Source organism: Lepidochelys kempii, chromosome 13, assembly GCF_965140265.1.
Source record: "Lepidochelys kempii isolate rLepKem1 chromosome 13, rLepKem1.hap2, whole genome shotgun sequence".
Lineage (NCBI taxonomy): Eukaryota > Metazoa > Chordata > Testudines > Cheloniidae > Lepidochelys > Lepidochelys kempii.
This window is the reverse complement of record NC_133268.1, coordinates 23,808,493-23,827,695: the sequence shown is the minus strand read 5'-3', so window position 1 is coordinate 23,827,695 and position 19,203 is coordinate 23,808,493. Positions and strand designations below refer to the sequence as shown.

At 42.3% G+C, this 19,203-nt stretch overlaps 1 protein-coding gene across 2 annotated transcripts in view; it reads right to left on the bottom strand.

Moving 5' to 3' along the window:
* Window positions 1-19,203, bottom strand: part of PTPRT (protein tyrosine phosphatase receptor type T) — a 734,376-nt gene that overhangs the window by 152,025 nt on the left and 563,148 nt on the right. For both annotated transcript variants that reach the window (XM_073309805.1, XM_073309804.1), the window contains exons 10-11: window positions 10,024-10,225; window positions 7,221-7,323 (exon numbers count right to left, since the gene is read on the bottom strand). In XM_073309805.1, coding sequence (XP_073165906.1) covers window positions 7,221-7,323; window positions 10,024-10,225 — 305 coding nt within the window. The remainder of the gene's footprint in view (window positions 1-7,220; window positions 7,324-10,023; window positions 10,226-19,203) is intronic.

The window sequence follows — 19,203 nt, the reverse complement described above, 5'->3', positions numbered from 1 at the left end:
GGCCATGATAAAATATCCTATAGGCTTCCTGATCCCAGTCACTTTCTCCCAGGATGTGCGGGGGCTAGGAGTGCTGAGAACAACAAGCTATAGATTACCTACCCCAATCGAGCCACTTTGCACGTCCAGACAGTGCAAAATTACCACGCCGTCCCGCTCCAGCTGGCCAGCTATGAATTCCCCTGCAGTAGGGGAGCTCTCAGTTGGTGTAGTTGGCTCCTACACAACAACTATTCCCCAGTCTGGCAGGAGTGGGTGTGTCAGGGGTCAGAGAAGGAGTGCTGGAGGCAGGAGAGTGCATGCCTGCACTCTGTCAATTCTTAACTGGCATGTAGGCATTTGTGGTCTGGTCTAACATGCACCAAGGCTAGGGGAACATCAAAATCAGGAAGCCGTACTAGGCTCCCAGTGCTCAATCGTGGCTCCTCCATGCCCAGCATATTTTGGAACAAGGGAGAGGACTCAGGATATAATATTCACCCTTTTGAAGGAAACAGCCTCTTGCACCAATATCAACTTTTCCAGCTGCTCAGCAATGTGTGCTGGCTGACACTGTGGGAAGTCACACCCAGCTTCATTCCTGGCTGATCCAGTGGCCCTCCCCAACCATCCATTACCTTTTGTTCTCTTTCTTCAGCACTCATGATATTGCCTTCTGTGCTTGCACCCTCTGTGCATTGCCCTCTCTTCTCCCCTCCTTACTTTCTCACTGGTACCATATCTCCTTTTAATTAAATCAGCCCTTTCTCCTTCGTCAGCTTTCTGCCAACCCTCCCCTTTGCTCTCAAGATGTGCTGCAGTGGGAGGACAGGCATCTGAAATGGTGTCATGGCGGCCGAGGCTTCCTTTTGTATTGTTTGAGTGTGTTTATGATAATCCCCTCATTCTACCTCCAGCCATGTGCCGGTAGAACAGCCCCCTTCTTCTGGTTCCAAAAAATTACACATTCATTGTGGAGGAAATTAACATCTCAAAGCAATCTAGAATTAGGAATTCTTCAATTGTGTTTATGCTTTTTCAATTAGGCCCTCTATAATTTTAATCAGGGGAGCATTAACGTGTTTCTGTAATTTATAGACCTGTGGCATAATTAAGTCCTGAAATTTTAAAATCTACAACAGAGCAGAGCAGAGCTTACTCATCTTCCCTTTCATTTGCATTTGTGTGCTACTAACAAATATCAAGGGGGCACCTGCTGTTATCACAGTGTCTACTTCCACCTGCCTGGGGTCAGAGGAATTCAAGGTAGCTCAGAATAAAGCCCACACCCCATCCCTAGTTGTAGCCCTGTCTCTTGATTCAAAGCAGAATCTGCCAGCTGCACCAAACCTATGTACCATTTCTGAGATGGAAACATCCGTCAAGGGCTAAAGGACCACAATAGACAATGGGATCCTTCCATTGTTTGCAATGAGCTTTGCCTCCAGGCTTGAGAGCATCACAATTATTTCACTTGTCATTGATGTGAAATTTTAACCCAGGTTGTGCAGCTCACAATTAGCCCGGTTTGGGATAATGGAGAGTTTGTTTGAGCCAGGAATCATGAAACAACTGTAGAAACTGCTTTTAAAGAGAAGCTTCTCAAATTGGCAGTTGTAGTTCTTTTTACTATACCCTCCTTGTTTTAACCAATTGACAACTGAACATGAGAAAATGACCACCAATCTGTGATTCTCATCTTAAAGTTCAGACTCCATTAACCTTTTGATTGCTGGAATTTAACCTGACAGCTCACCTGGGCAACATGAAAGATTTATGCCAAAAACTCACCTCATATCGTTCTCCAGCCTTTATAAAAGATACTACAAAACCCTAGGCTAACAAAGCTTCAATGTGCAGTTAATAAAACAGATTTTGACATATAAGATCACTTCTGTGTGATTTAATTCAGTGGCTCTCAACCTTCCCAGAATACTGGGAGTGATTTGTCCTGCATACCCCCAAGTTACATCTCACTCAAAAACTACTAGCTTACAATTGGAATATAAATATTGTACTTACATTTCAGCGTATAGTATATACAGCAGTATATACAGCATTGTCTGTATGAAATTTTAATTTATACTGACTTCATTTGTTGTTTTTATGTAGCCTGTTGTAAAACTAGGCAAATATCTAGATGAGTTGATGTACCCCCTGGAAGACTTCCGCATAGCCTCAGGGGTACATGTACTCCTGGTTGAGAACCACTGATTTAATTGTTAAAATATTGTAATATCTATCTATCTTTCTACATATACATATGTAAAAATTCTTTACTTCCCCCTCTGATTTTCTAACCACATTCAAAGCTCCCTATGGAAGAGATGGTATGGTACAGCAGGTCATGCAGTGTCAAAGCAGTTATATTTATGAAGACTAGTAAATAGGCTAAGGCAGTTATATGATTTGTTAAGGGACAATGTACTCAGATGAAGAGTATGCAAATGCTGTAAGAAAAAAATTATTTGTTGTACCAGATCAGAGTTTTGATCCATCACACCCAGTATCCAGCCTTTCTGTTGCCAAAATGTAATGCTTCCGAGGAAGTTAAACACCCCACAATGAACCTACTAAATTATGCAATACTGTACGTGTAGACTTGGGATCATTAGATTTATTTGCTAAATGTTGATTTCACAATTTACAGATAGGCAAATTAAGAAAAATGCTGCTTGTGAACTTATCAGAATTTGATTTAAGGATATTTACTTTGTATATTTTGACATGTGATGTTGACAATTTGTGTTTTCATTATTATCTATCCTTACCTTTTTGAATCATGTCTATTGTCATTAAATAAATCATTGTCTGTCCCCCAAAATTCCCCACCATTGTGAACGTTTGACTCAAGAAAAAATGGTTACAATCCATAATTTTGCACAACTGTGAAAAATTGAATAGAAAAATAATTAAACTGATTAAAAATAAACATCAGTATTATCCATCCAACTGATATAAAATAAAAATCAAGTTCTGCCAAGCCCATATATACACAAAGGATTAAATATTTCTTCCTGACCCTTACAGTGATCGCCTTGTGCCCTGAAGCATGGCATTTAATTATTCTGATAATTACGTATCTTATTACTGGTGATAAAATCATCCGGTATTATTTTTAAAAATAGCCCCATTATGACAATGGCAGAGATAGGAGCATATGACCAAGGCTTGCAGCTCTACTCGTCAGGTTTAAGGCACATTAATGGGATGGCTCAGGGAAGCTTGCAATGCTTCCGCCTGTGCTGTATCTTTTCTGGTGTTACAAAGATGACATCAGTCTCTGCAGCTGACACTTTTCCCCAGTGCTCAACTTCACAAAAATATTAAAGAAAAAGCAAACAAACAAATCTTGCCTGTGTTTAGCAGAAAACACCTCCTGTTAGTTTACCCTCAAACTCTTCCTAAATTAAACAGAACATCATGTAGGAGAATCCCAGCTCAGGTGAGTTCAGAATACATGCCCTAAGGTGTATTATGGAAGATGTTAATTAATACAGACAAAATTGATAATGTTTATTCATTATTAGATAATATAAAGCTAATAGATCTAGTATGATAACTGTTTCCCTTCCATCCCATCCCCAAGTCATGTGATGCATACACTCTGCGTTTGAATAATAACTTACAAAAAGCCAACCAGAACTCCGTAAGACCAGGCATTTATACTGTGCCTATTGCTGTACCACAACTGAGCCATCATGACTACTAGGAGCATGATTTAAACATCAGAGCCTTTTTGCTGTGTCAATTATCTTTGATTCTCTTATTTATTTTCAAGCATTTACAAGAGGTGTAATGTGTTTATGCCATGCAAGCGCTCTGTCATTTTAAGAACAATAAATTGTAACCTTTTGCATGAAATTAATGAATTCATTATCAACATAAAGGACAGACAAGTTCACGTGTAGCCAATAAAAATCCATTAAGAAGTCTCAAGGCAGTGAGCTGAATAGCACAGTTCGCTGTGCAGCTGCCATGTTGTATGCACCAAAACCACCAACTGGGACAAAAAAAAGAACCCCAGTAAAGCTCATAGCTTTATACCTCGTGGTTTATTCATTTCATTCTTCCTCCATGCCAGAATCAAGCTGATCAGGCTTGCAAACAGTGTCCCATGAAAACAGAAATACATACGGTGCATTAGAAACGCAGGTATATGAAAAAGAATGCCAGTGACAAAAACAACAGAGAAAGGGAGCAGCTACCAGAACAAGATCATAACACCAACACTTGCCAACCAGCACCTGAAGACCTCTGTTCTCAAGAGCCTGTGAGATAGAGAGAAGAGAGTGGATTGAGAAAAGGAGAGAAAATAATGGTTGGAAAGAGAAAGTATTAGAAAAGTAGTGATGGGGAGTTATGGTGCTCCAAAAATCAAAGAAAAGACAGAGTAGCATGGAGGGAAAGAGGAATATGGCCTGAGAGAGGATTTCAAGTTCCCCAGTCATGGAAGGGAAATACCATTAAGTGATCTATGCCTCCAGCCAAAAGTTAACAACCCCGCTTGACTTTCAAACATCCAACTCTCGTAAGAAACTTCTTTTGGACATTTCAAAGACGTAGAATTGTTCCTAGGAATAATTACAAGGAGAGAATGAAATCCAGATATTCATAGGCTGCTCCTGGAAAATTCACCAGTAGAAATTCTAAATATGTAAGCTAGATTATTCAGTAAGAGTTATTGACTCAGCTTTACTCAGCAGAGGTTCAAATAAGAATAAAGGTGGAAGGACCCTCCAACTTCTAGGGGTAGTGTAGTCTGCTGGCCTGTTTCCCAGCTCAGAAAGGACCAGAGGTGAAAGTAAGCCGGTATGCCCCGTTACGGTGTACCGGCAAGAGCCGGTGCACCGTACCTGGATTGGCTTTCCCAGATGGGAATTTAAAGCCCTGGGGTAGCGGCGGTGGGGCTCCGGCGGGGATTTAAAGGGCCCCGGAGCTCCAGCTGCTGCTACCGCCCCGGCCCTTTAAATCCCCGCCAGGGCCCTGCTGCCAAAGCCCGAGGGTAGTGGTGGCGGGGCTCCGGAGGGGATTTAAAGGGCCGGGGCAGTAGCGGCAGCTGGAGCCCCGGGTCCCTTTAAATTCTGACAGAGCCCGGCCGCTGCTACCCCAGGGCTCGGGCAGCAGGGCTCAGGCGGGGATTTAAAGGACTCGGGGATTTAAGGCCCTGCCTCTTCCGGTTGAGGCCACGCCCCTGCTCAGGACTCCAGCATACTGGTAAGTCCTTTAACTTACTTTCACCCCTGGGAGGGACTCACTGTCATAACTCAAATCTTTTTCACTTGAGAAAATGGGACTTTGGCATTTTTGAAATTTTAATCCCAGAGTCTATTTTCAGTAGTATAATGACAGGCATATGAGAGCTCCAGATCAAAGGCAGTTACAAGAGGAGAGGGGAAGCTAATGGATGTAGGGTGGCTTAGATAAGTGCTTTGGTAGGTTTAGCTCAGTTCTTTGTGGACAAATATCACAAAAGTCACCATCACACGCAGCACTAACTCACATCTTAGGCAACCGTGGCAAGGACTAAGTAGATATGGAGAATGAGCTAAATGGAATTTCTCCAGAATATGATGCAGTGGGGGAATTAGAGAAGCTTGTCTTACTGCCATCAGTAAAGGCTAAATAGAAAACTTTAGACTTCTGTGCTGACACCTTTCATCAGCATGAAATTCATTTAAAGACCACACTTTTTAAAAGGCAATATGCCATCTGCATGCACGCACTCACGCACGCACACACACTCACACCCCATTCCAACAATGCCCATCTCACCAATGCACATTTCCTCCTTCTCAGGGACTCCTGGAAACGTAGTCTGCAAAGCCACAGCTCCAGTTCAAGGGCATGAGTGTGGTTCCCTGCCTACAAATACCTTTGTGAGCAGAATCCAGTTTGCCTAAAACAGCAGACCAGGAGTATAAGCCGAGCCTCACTGCAGTCTGACCTCACTCTGCTGTTGGGGTCAGAATCTGTGCTCACCTCAGCTGGTGGATTGGGAGCAGTGGCTGAGATTATAACATAAAGGCATGAGGAATCTAGTTGGGTCCAGATGCTGAAGAAGGACATAGACAAGTTTTAAGGGTTGTGACGAGGCAAGGCTAGATGGCTATAGAAAAGTAGTGGGAGATAGATATATTAGCTCCAGGCTAAACAAATCCCTGGTACCAGGATAAGTGAAATGGCAGCTGCTCCAGGTCAATTAAGACACCTGGGGCCAATTAAGAACTTTCCAGAAGGCAGGGAGAATGCTAGGTTGATTGGGACACCTGAAGCCAATCAGGAGCTGGCTGAAACTAGTTAAAAGCCTCCCAGTTAGTCAGGTGGGTGTGAATTTCAGGAGCCGTGGGAGGAAGTTGTGCTGTTGGAGAGACTGAGTAATACACACCATATCAGGCACAAGGAAGGAGGCCCTGAGGTAAGGGTGAAGTGGAGCTTGAGGAAGTGAGGGCTGCTGTGGGGGAAGTAGCCCAGGGAATTGTACATGTCATGTTTCTAAAAGGTCAGCTACCATAGCTGATACTATTAGGGTCCCTGGGCTGGAGCCTGGAGTAGAGGGTGGGCCCAGGCTTCCCCCCCACCTTTGCCCCCTGATTAATCACTGAGACTGGGAGACAACAGAGACTGTGCAGAAGGATAACTTCTCCTCATCTCCCTTGCTGGCTTATGATGAAAATGGCTCAGTAGACTGTGACCCTTGTCTCTAGAGAGAGAAGGGTTATGTGGAGGGTCACAGTGAGCCTCTGAAGCTAGCAAAATCCACCAGGAAACGCGGGACCCATGGAGGCAAGGACAGAGCTTTGTCACAGGGTCCTTGCGGTATTTCTAGCATTATTTACAAATCATAATATATAGAAAGACCTTTTCTACAACTACACTTTTACTAGTTATGGAAGGCCTGAAACCCTGCTAACCTTGGCGAGGCAATGCTAAAGACCCAGCTTCCCAGTACATGATTCTATGCATGGTTACTCCAACTCTGCAAATACACCTGGAGGGGATACGGTAAGGTCAATAACCAGTGCCACTGTATCATCAATCTCTTCCTAAGGTTAACTTCAGAATGCAAATAGGGGAGGGTATTTGTAAAGAGTTCTAAGAGGTAGAATCTACAGCACAGCTGCCTTTTATTGAGCATACATCCAGAGCAGCCACATTATCAGACATGAATGACAGCTATGCATGCGGCTTGGGGCATGGAAAGAAAAAGCAGAGAGAAATGAGAAGAGGGAACCTTTTACCTGACAGGTGCTCCACGGGACTGAGCAGGCTTCAACATGACTGTGATGGTTGTGTCAGTTTCATTCAAGGGGGAGTCCGTATCGTATTCAGGCATAGATGGTGCTGTGGCGGAACAGAGACCAAAGTGTAAATTATCCACTAGTTTTTGTTTTCAGGAGCTATGGCAAAAAACACAAATCACTCTCGGAGCCTGGGTAGCATTTTTCATCTGAGATGCTGAAATACTTTACAAGCATTAAGGATGGCATTTTCACAGCTATTTAAAAGATTTGGACACCCACTTCCCTTTAAAAAAAACAATGGGAATTGGACTCAAAATCTCCTAGATGGCTTTGAAAATCTCTCTCTAATTAGTTAAGCCTCAGCACTCCTGTGAAAATGGCATAGTTTTATACATTTTCACATGGAGAGCCACACAGAGGTTAAGTGACTTGGCTTAAGGTCACATAGTGTGTCAACACCAGAGCTGAGATAGAAACCAGGAGTCCCAACTCCTATTCTCCAGCATTTATCACTTGATTACACCTCCTACACCTGAGATGCAACTTTCACTGTTTAGGCTTGAGCTAAGATGAGCCTTTGTGAGCTGTAAAATTGTGAGATAAATTTTGGACCAGGAGAAGATGCTTAGGGAGGTGAGGGAATTAGCCAGGTTCTCTCACACTCAGCTCCATAGTACTGTCTCACACACACACACACACACAAAACTACATAGTCTGTATTTGTGGTATTAAGTCTATCCCATTAATTCGCACTGGGGACATTTTCAGGAAAACAAGATATTGGCTTTCTTATGAGTTAGTTTTTCTGCTACTTATCTCTCCTTCTTACTTCCCCACTTGAAATCAGACCCTGTTTGGGACAACACCATTTTTTGCTGTGGAAGAAGTGTAGATACCACAAACAGCATTAGGTTTTCGGGTGGGGAACAAGCAGCAGCAGCAGAGGAATCCCATAAGGCGCAAAGATCCAGGGTTCATGCAAGTGCCTCTAGCTAAAAAGAACATGAAGGGATTAAATGCAGAAAATATGTTCTATGAATAGCCTAGTTCCACTCAGTGCTGCTATAACTCAGAAAAGTGACTTGGTAAAACTGCATTGTGGGAGGTCCTCCTATATTTCTCTACAGTGACCTCCAGGTCAAATCAGTGTGCTTACAAGGTGATGATGTCTCAGAAACTGAAAACTGTCAAGATCCTGGTTTCTATTAGTAGTTCTGCCACTGACTTATTTTGAGGCCTTGTGCAAGTCACTAACTTCCCTATTCCTTTGACTTTCTCCCATCTATAAAATGATGATGATTTTATGGGGGAAATGAATCTCTGAAATTTTTATATAAAAAACTCTATATTAAGGAAGCATTTAAATAAAAAGCTTGTTATAGAACAATTGCCTTAACTATGAAGTATTATTTGTATTTCAATATTTTCTAGAGATGCACAGCCTATTGTGCCAGATGCTTTACAGGCATAGTAAAAACCTGTGCTGGCCTCAGAGAGTTTACAATCATATTTTAAGACAATAAAAAATTGGTGAACAAAACACACACTGTGGAAGGACTGGGTAACAATAACAGGGAGCGTAATTCAGTGATCAGTATTTGCATTAGTTACCATGCATATGTATGGGACATACCAGTTTCCCCTTACACGTAAAATATGAAATAGCTCAGCAAATGTTGTTTTTTTGGCCACCACTGAATAGTAACATAATTACTACACAACTGCTTGGTGTTGACTACTTTAGGGACCATTGAAGTCAATAGGAGTTTTGTCACTGACTTCAGCAGGAGCAGAATTGGGCCCTTAATAGTTACCAAGAGCCTTCTCCTCTGAAGCTCCTGCTGTCTTTAACAGCCTTCCTGGGCACACCTGCCTCGGACTCTCCATCTTTTCTCCAGTCCCATTTAGAAAAAAAATTACCTTTCTCCTTGTTCATACCTCTCCATTACTCTCTCCTTCTGATATTACTTAACTAGCTCTATTATCACTCTCTGTGAAGTGTTTTGAAGATATAAGATCACATTTTCAAAGGATTCTCTAAAACTAGGCACCCAGTGTAAATGTACACTCATAGCCAGTTGCTGGAAAAATGAATGATGTCATCTAACACATTATCTGCATCCACAAATCAGATATTTATTATTAGGTACTATTTTCACACCCCCATCAAATGTGGATGCTGGGGGGAGTTCACTTTTAAAATTTGCCCCACAGAGTTTGTATGGTGTTGAAATTATCGTCTTCATTATTGATATTGGATACAACTATAAATTCCCTTATTAAATCCAAAAGACAAATGGTATTTACACAGTTGCTCCAAACTTGCTTTAAAATGCCTAAGCACTCAACACACCCATACAGTAATATGCAGTTATAGGCATTGATCAGGCACTTACAACAGGACGAGCCCTGGAATGCCCAAAGCCATGTTGCCTGGGTGCAGCTGGATAGGCAAGTAAGCAGCAAAGAACCCTTAAAGAGTCCACCCTTTTATAATTTATCTATCGGAACCTGTGTGACTATAGTCACTGCTTCTCGAATTCCTGTCTTTGCTGAAACTCGTTAGAACCACCTTTGATCACTGGGGCTTTTCTTCAAGGATTTCCGTCCTGTATTTACACAGACTTCAGATCATATATATTCTTCAGCCAAGCTAACTTAACCCTTTATGGACCTATCTTATCCTGCAGACAGAGATACTATGCCAAGTCATTTTTTCTTGCTTTATTAGTTTGCTCACTTTGGATCTACAAAGGACGAACCAAGGCCAGGCCTCTTCCCTTCTCCCCCAGTGCCATACCTGAAATCTTAGTTGCGATCCGTGTTGTGATGGGAGGTCCGAAGCCCTTCACTGTGCTGGCTTTGATGGTGAACGAATAGGTAGTCCCTGGATATAACCCTACAAAGAGGTGGTGAGTTTCATTCCTTAGTTTGAAGATCTTTCCCCTCTGGCTGGACAAGTCAGCACTGGGATCCAAGGACCCAACAGCCTTGTATGTAATCTGCAAATAAAGAACAGATAGTCATGGTGATTGTGTTGACATCAGGATTGTCAGGCAAAAAAACAGACGCAGTTTCATTATCTTCCGTGAATCGGTTTTTACTTGGACGCTGGAGATCCAAGCATGACATTTCATCAAAGACTCACTTAATAGAGGGCCTGATTTTTCACTTCCATTACCAAGAGGCTCAGAGTGCGGCATAAACTGATTTAAGAACAATTTTTTTAAAAAGAAATCTCTTAATTTCTTCAGCCAGATTAGTCGACCTCAGGAATTTTACTAATATTTCTAGTGTAATTCCCTCCCCTCCCCTCCCCTCCCCTCCCCCTTCCCCCTGTGATGTGAAAGGACTCGTGGGCAAATTTCCCATCAAGTATTTTTCCTGCCAGCTGGTGGCCTGATCGAAAGCCAGTTAAAGGTAATGGGAGTCCTTTTATTGACTTCAGTTGGCTTTGGATCCGGTTCTAAAACAGAAAGAATTCCTGACCCAGAGAGAACATTCTTTTAAGAACATGAAATACCGTGAAGGCATTACACAAATTCCCCCCCTCCTTGCCTGTGTTTTTGAGACTGTTTCAGGCTGATTTTTTTTACTGGCTTTGTCCTTGGTTTTCATGGTTTGTGTATGAGTGCTATCCCTGATTTCCACTTCAGAGTGTTGGCAGCAAGGTATGGATCCAGACAGATATTCATGGATACATATATTGCTAGTGATAACGCATCTTTAGAGAAATACAAGCCCAAAGCACACCTTTGAAATTCTGTCTGAGTTCCATTATGCCTACCAGTGGCAACTCTGTGGATATACAGACATTGGAGGTAAAACTCATGACTTATTTACCAGCCGATTCCTTCCTTATGTTTCAAATTCAATCCAACAGTAGCTCAGTTTCAACTGAGCTGTCAATATAATATACTGTACTCTACTGCTCCCCTAACCTTTCCTGATATTACAAGATCCTTGCTTATTTGTAATGAAACACTATGAATAAATCAATGTATGTTAATATAGCAAGTCTTCAATTTTTTATAAAGGCCTTCATGAGAATCTAATTCCTGTCTTTGCCAGAATTAGAAATTAGGCTTTGAAAATTCTAAGTCCCTTGTACTATGACAGGAGGAAAATGTTGTATTCTGAAGAAAAAACAAATATATAATGTTAAAAAAAGGAGTATCTCATAACGGGCTGGAAAGCAGACAGGCTGATTCTTATCAGCACCACGCAGAAGCAGCAAATAACACTGTTATTTAGACAGAGGCAGATCACAAAAGGAAGAGCTGACACCCAAAGACTAGGTTGGATTACAGGGAAGAAGAGTGAATTCCACCAGGGTCCATAATGGTACAGAGCAGCAAGAACTGAGGAGAGTGGCACCCACAAAAGCAGCTCTATTAAATCAGCTTGTCAGTATTTTCAATTTAAATTCACTATTTTCCCAAGGAGCTATACATTGCCATTTAATTTCTGGCTACTTACCAGCAGTTGGCTATACAGAGTCAGGTCTCAGGACAAAGGTCATTTAAAAGAAAACAAACACTGGAAGCAGAACACTTTATTCACCTTTGGGGGTGGTGCAGAGGGAACAATTGCAGCTGCCTTAACAAAACATTTTCAAAGAGGGAGAGGAAGAGAACGTTCGTTAAGTAAAACACTGTTAGGTTCTGAGGAAAAGATCATAGCCCTGGCTCTGCCTCAGAAGTGGCAAATTTAAAAAATAAAATGTATTCATTCAGTGTTTAGTTTTGAGTCACAAGCAGGAGAGACTGTTAACCTCTTGGAACCTGCATGCTGTGTTTACACTAATAAAATGTAGAAACAGCATTTTTAGAATGGTCTTCAAGAGCTGAGTAGGAGTTCGGGGATCAGGAAATTGGGAATAGGATAAGGAAATTTCCAGCTCTAGGTCACTGAAAATCATGCCCATATGATGGCCAGCCAGTATCCTCTGTGAATTCAGTTAGTGGGCTCAGTACAGGTCTTAGCAGACTGCCTGAGTGCAACAATTCAATTCACACAGACCATCACATTTCCATCAGATGGTATTGACTTTTGATAACATTAGCAGGGAGACCACAGAGGAGAAGTGGAGGAATCTTGCACTACACCTGTCCTTCATCTGTGGATAAATAGAAGAGGCTACTCATCAATAATCCATCGATCTTCATTTTTTACAAATAACAAACAAGGAAAACAAAAAAGAAATCAGACACTTAAGGCAAATGAAACTCCAGCAATATTTTCAATAAAACATAAGTGATGGAGCTTTACAAGTCAGATTCTGCTCATTAGAGTCTGCACAGAAGACTTCCATGGGGGGCACACAAACTACAGAGGAACTCAACTTGTGAAGCCTGGAACCTGATTCAGAGTTGAATCCAAGATTCACCACAGTTTTGGTAGGGAGTAAGCAGCATTCAAGAGGGAGGGCCTGTTTCAGATTCAGGGTTGCAGTTTAGGCAAATTAGAAAGAGAAGCCCTACAAACAAAAGTTTTGATTTAGATCAGAATCTGATGTTTCCCAGAGGTGTGGGCTTTCTGGGGTGGGGTGGGGAAAGGGGATTATTTTTGGTATTACTGTAGGACCCAAAGGACCTAAAGGATAAAGGTCACACTGTACAAAGCACTGTACAAACATACAGAAGAACCAATCCCTGCCCAACAAACTGAAGACAGAGAGGGAGTACAGGGTAATAGTAATGCATATATGTTTCTGCACAGGTGAGCTGTGGGCACAATTTATAGGTAGCATTATTTTAATGTTAAGTAAATATAATAGCATCAGTAGATATGGCTCGACATCTGCCTACCTATTATCAGTTGGTTTAGTTTTAAACCCTTTTCTGCTGTCTACACTAAAAACCTTGAACTATGGGAGTGGGTTAGGAATGCATATAGGGCACCAAACTGAGAACCAGAGGGCCCAGTTTCTACTCACAGTTCTGCCACAGACTTATTGTGGGACCCTGGGCAAGTCACTTCTCTCTAGACCTCAATTTTGTCATCTGTAAAATGGGAGTTATGATATCCACACCTTTTAAAATGTTTGAGATTGATGGATGAATAGGATTATTTCATGGCTAAATATTGATATTTAATCAGCAAACTCAATGGTGAGCAGTGAGGCAAATGTAACACTGAAAACAAGGCTCTGTTTGATTTGAATGAGACACAACTCCTCTCCCAGCTCAGGCAGATCAGCAACGTTTTCATTCCTTGGAAATGCGACTTCTGCCTTTTAAAGTAAGTGACAGAATGCTAGCACTAAGGCAGAGCCCGACATAATGCTGGAAGGCACTGCACAACACCTTCCCACATGGCTCTCCTACTGCACCTCAAATCTGCAACTGGAGTCTCAGCTCTCTACACTGCTGTGCCAAAGCAGCTTCCATCTTGCCTGTAGTTTCTGTTCCAGTCCTGGTCTACACTGCTCTGCCAGCATACCTCACTCCTGACCAGCAGCCTACCCTTCTACTCCAGTACTAGGCTATCCACATACAACTCAGAAGCATACCTCATTGATGACATGCAGCTTCCTGCGATTGCAGTCATGGGTGTTTCCTGATCGGAGACTTCGAAGTGTGTGACTTCAAATGGGTTCATGTTGCAAACAGAAGATAGTCTATAATGTCATCTTACTTTTCTATAGAGCGTTTCATGCAAACAACCCCAAATCTCTTTACAAACTGTACAAGCCGCTTAGAATCTACATGAACCCATTACTGAATGCAGACCACCAAAATGACTTCATTTCTGGGCAAAGCTTCATAATGTGAAAGGCTCCTGCAGTGACTGACTATATCCTCACATCCCTTTCTCCTTAGGATTCCCCTTCACAGGTAGGAAGGGAACAACACATGTTTATTTCCATGCTGAATCTAGACTGTTTGCAATGCCACTGATGTACCAGAAGCTGGGTTACTGGATTTTAGACCATGCCAAATCAGGTTGACAAAAGAGACAGCACTTGTGTGCAATTTGGAAGTGCCGAACTGGGAATAATCACATGGAATCAAGAAATAGAAAAATGTAGTCTGAATAAGAAAACTGCCTAACAGTGTGACCAGTTAGATCAGTGGTCCCTAAACTGTGGAGCATGCCCCCCAGTGGTGGGTGGGGGTTGCAGAGGAATGTTGCAGAGGAATGTTTTGCAGGGCCCAGGTCAGCCCCCATGGGGGGCAGGGAGTGGGGAGGAGTGGAGAGGGAGCCCAACCCAGCCCAGCTCTGGCCCCAGCTACAGCTCCCATCCAGCCCCTCCTTCACTCCAAGCCCAGCTCTGCCCTCATTCCCTCTCCACTCACAAGTCAGCTCCACCTCTAACCCCAGCTCCTCCTCCATCCCCAGTTCAGCTTCCAGATCTACCTTCTGCCCAAGCTACTCTGCTGAACCAACTGTGCAGTAATGGAGATGGGGGGGAGGGAGAGGGGAGAACGCAACAGGAAAAGTCTGGGCACCATTGAGTTAGACTATGGAGTAGTTTCTTAAGGGAAGTGGGGGTTGCTCCGCCCATGAATCATTTACAAACAAACTGACACATGACTGGAGATCACACTATAGGTAACAACCCTGCGCTGGTCCAGGGATGGACTGGATAGCTCTGTCCAATCTCTAATAACTGTGGGGTCAAATCCATCTCCTCTCATTCCTCTGCAAACAAGGAAAGGATCAGAAGCAGCAGAACAAGTATCATCTTACTCTACCTACAGCACGTGTGGGGAGAGGCTACTACATAGGGAATTTTTGCAGGGGCTCCGCACCCTCTGCACACCCAAAAGCTGTGATTTCGAGAAGTTCTTTCCTCACCTCAACAAGAGAACATTTGGGGTTGTGGTGACAGCCCTAGGCTGTGGAGTGACTCTGCTGCCACTTGTGGTCTTGGGTGAAGAATTCCATGGCCCTGACTGCTGTGGTTCTAACCACAGTTCTCATCAATTCAGCTGAAACACAGTATAGCCAAGGGCAACATACAAAGGAAACCTAAGTAATTCTTGGGTTCCCTTTCACTGAGCTAATAATTATGTTTATATGTTGAACCAACCCTAATAGTTTAGAAGTGTATCAATGAGAAGGTAATAAATCAGATGGAATAAGAGAAGACACACAGATAAGTAACAGTCATGTTCCCACCACAATATGAGGAATGGAATACTGAATCAGGTACTCAACTGACTGGCCAAAAATTATTTATTCTGGGTGTGTGCTGAGGAGTGTCAAGGCTCCGTTGAATTTAGCATAGGGCTACACTGTGCACAATGTATGTGACCAAAGAACATCCCAATGCCAGAGGGCAAGTGGCTCCATGATATCTGGTAGAGAGTTTCAGATAAACTATATTTGATATGTGTCATGTAAGGTAAGCCTGGGAAAAATAACACCACACTGATCATTAATATTCTTGCAGGACACATGTTTAATAAACACCCAAGGGACCATACAAATATGAAGGAAATATTGGGCTAAAATGTGTTTCCCAGACAAGTCTGGGGAGTGGGTAAGTTGACACCTCCAGCCAGGTGTAATCATTCAATTGGCCACCTCATGTCAAGTGGCCATTCATTCCCATCAGAGACGACAGAAAGAGATCAATTTACAGTGTAGCAAACACCAGCAGGGAAGAAACCACCATGGAACATCCTTCACCACCAGACTCCATGTCCCGTTCTTCACACTTGAATGAACTTTATTTTATTCGGGGAAGGACGGGGTGGGAATGTTTGGAGGAATCTATTTCAAAGGCTCACTGCACTATAAAGAGAGGGGCAAAGAACCCCACTTAAGATGACAAAGAAACCGAGCCTTTGTCTTTGGGGAGAGACTTTAACCAGAGGGGTGGTCAGCCATCCTGCTGGAAGAAGTGTGTGGTAAGAATCTTACCCAACACTTAGACAATAGCTTATTAAAGTCTTAGCATTACAAGGCATTTGCACTTTTATTCCACTTAGCACACACAACTTTTGTGAAGATTAGTTAAAGTCTGCACCATCCTTCTAACACTAAGTGCTACAAAACCAGCTAGTATTATTATTCCTAGCTTTAAAACATAACATGCTGACTTATGATGGAACATTTGATGCTTTCTTGCAATCCGACTTCGCCATCAGTGACCCCACGAGTGGTGTGCTTTCTTTATATATCTGTAGGCTTTCAATTGAAGTTCAAGGTTTTTGTCTGTATAGTACAATCAAATTTGATACTATTGTGCGTTATTCCTTATAATCCATCTCCCCATTGCCTTAGAACCTTAGTGCTATCCCTTTGAACCAGGAAGTAGCTCCCTGTACATGTACACTTCTATTTATCTAAACAAACAAATCCATTTTATCACATACCAATCTTAGAACACACACTGTGTATGTCTACACTGCAATGCAAGCCCAGGGTTCAAACCCCCACCTGTCTATACACAAATCTCAGTAACCTGGGGCTCAGATCCAGGAACCCCCAGGGATGGAAGGTACAAGCCAGAGTTAAGCCATGACCCAAGGTGTGCCACTGCACTCCATAATGTTTTATGGAAATATGCTAATGAGTGTGAATATGATGTAACTGGAATATGCTTTATGCAAAAGGTCTCTTGTAACGTATCATTACAAAGCTTATGACCTACTGAGTGCGTTCATCCCATTTGTTTGCATGCATTATGTCTATGGCCGGAGACAGGAGAATAAGGTACAAACTTGTATTACTGATGTAAATATATTAAGTGGAAGCCATTAACGGTGCTTCAGAATCAGTGACCTGTAAAATGTCTCTGTTTACTTGCAAACCTTCCTGGGTACGTGCAGGCCAGCCCTGGAAGAATGGAGGCTGGGGTCTCACAGGATATGTGAACATGTCACCTGATACTGGAATCCATCTTAAACGTGATGCTTTTCCATTTAGAAGGAGGGGTGGGGACCCAGAGAGACAAAAGATTCCCGTCTTGTGCCAAAGCTATATAAGGAGGTGGAACAGACAAAGGGGCTGCCAGTCATGAGAACACCCCTGCTTTCCACCTAAGATGTCTGCTGGAACTAACAAGGACTGTACCAGGGAAAGGATTGGGCCCAGACTAGGAAGAAATCTAGTCTGTGAAAGAAGCTTATTGGAACATCTCTGAGGGTGAGATTTACCTATATTCAGTTTCTTAAATGTATTAGGCTTAGACTTGCGTGTTTTATTCTATTTTGCTTGGTAACTTATTTTGTTCTGTCTGTTATTACATGAAACCACTTAAATTCTACTTTTTATACTTAATAAAATCACTTTTGTTTATTAGTAAACCCAGAGTAAGTGATTAATAACTGGGGGAGCAAACAGTTGTGCATATCTCTCTATCAGTGTTATAGAGGGCGGAAAATTTATGAGTTTACCCTGTATAAGATTTATACAGAGTAAAACGGATTTATTTGGGGTTTGGATCCCACTGGGAACTGGGTGTCTGGGTGCTGGAGATAGGTAACCTGCTGAGCAGTTTTTGGTTAAAATCTGCAGCTTTGGGGGCATGGACCAGACCTGGGTCTGTGTTGCAGCAGGCTAGCATGTCTGGCCCAACAAGGCAGGGTTCTGAATTCCAGGCTGGCAGGGAAAATGGGCTTAGAGATAATTTCAGCACATCAGGTGACAGTCCCAAGGGGGTCTCTGTGACAGAACCCGTCACACAAGGTTCAAGCCCTATTGGTCTGAAGCGCAGACACAGCCCCACTAGATTCATGCTCTGGTTGTATGCCAAAAGAATTTCACAAGCCAGCTTTCTTTGTCCTCTGTACAGTCAGGATTGGTGAACAGTTAACTTCCCCCCACGCTGAACCACGAACAAAGGGATAGAGTGGCCACATTTTGGAAGGGCACCAGGAAGTCTTTAATGTGGGTGGTTGGACTTGGGCCCACATCATGCAGCATAGATGCTGGAGCCCCAGGTTGGGACCCAGGGTTCAACAATTCCTAACCTGGGGTTGCAAATGAGTGTAGATACTCAAACCCTAGGTTAAGAAACCAAGGATCTGCTAACCCTGTGCTTACATTGCAGTGCAGACATACCAACTGAGACATAGCAGGGGTTAACATTCACTCTTTCACAATGGTAGTTGTGAAATGAGTTTCACATACTCAGCAAGATATATCACAGCAGATCATGGGTGGCACAAATTACTTGCATTGGAAATAATGGTTGGTATCAACATGCAATATACACGAAGTGGCTGTTGCAATATCTAGATGATCATAGTGGTGCCTTTTGCCCTTAAAATCTAGTAATCAAAATAATTTGAGAGCCTTGGACTTGTGCTTGTTTGTACTGTATAAATAAATAACAATAATATATTTAATAAATAATCTGGTTCAAATCAACAGTGTTGATTAATATATTTGACCATAACATGCTAAGGTAAACTTAAACAAAATGCATTTCTAACCTGTATGTAAAAATGAGAGTAGTTTACCTGAAAACCAAAACACAGCAAACTCTTTCAAACAAGCTCTACAAAAACTATCATGAAAATTTACCTGCCCAGTCACAAATTCTACTCACCTATCCTTTACTAAAAATTACCAGTGCTATATTTCAACTCCTTTGTTAAACAACATTAAACAAACCCAGAAAACAGAATTTTACAAGGCACATATTCTCTCAAAACATATTAAATATCAAATATTAGGATCTAAAACTCCCGCCCCCAAAGTGCAGTTTCTGAACACAGAAATGCAAACCAGATAGCAGAGCTGTTAAATATCATTGCTTTAAATGAAACATTGCTTTGTAGATCCATAGTACAATTTTAAAATCGTTCTGTTGTTTAACTGTCACCCAGTGTAACAAATTCTGAGAAGCTGTAGCACATCTGAACCATGTAAATCCGTTGACTATGCCCCATGTCTCCTGAAAGTTTTATGTGCATCTTTTTTTTAAATACAGCCCAGCCAACCATCCTGTTCCCCACTAAAACAACAGACTCCTTGACTTCTGAGAACACCTCTGAGCTGAAAGTAAGGAGCAAATTTT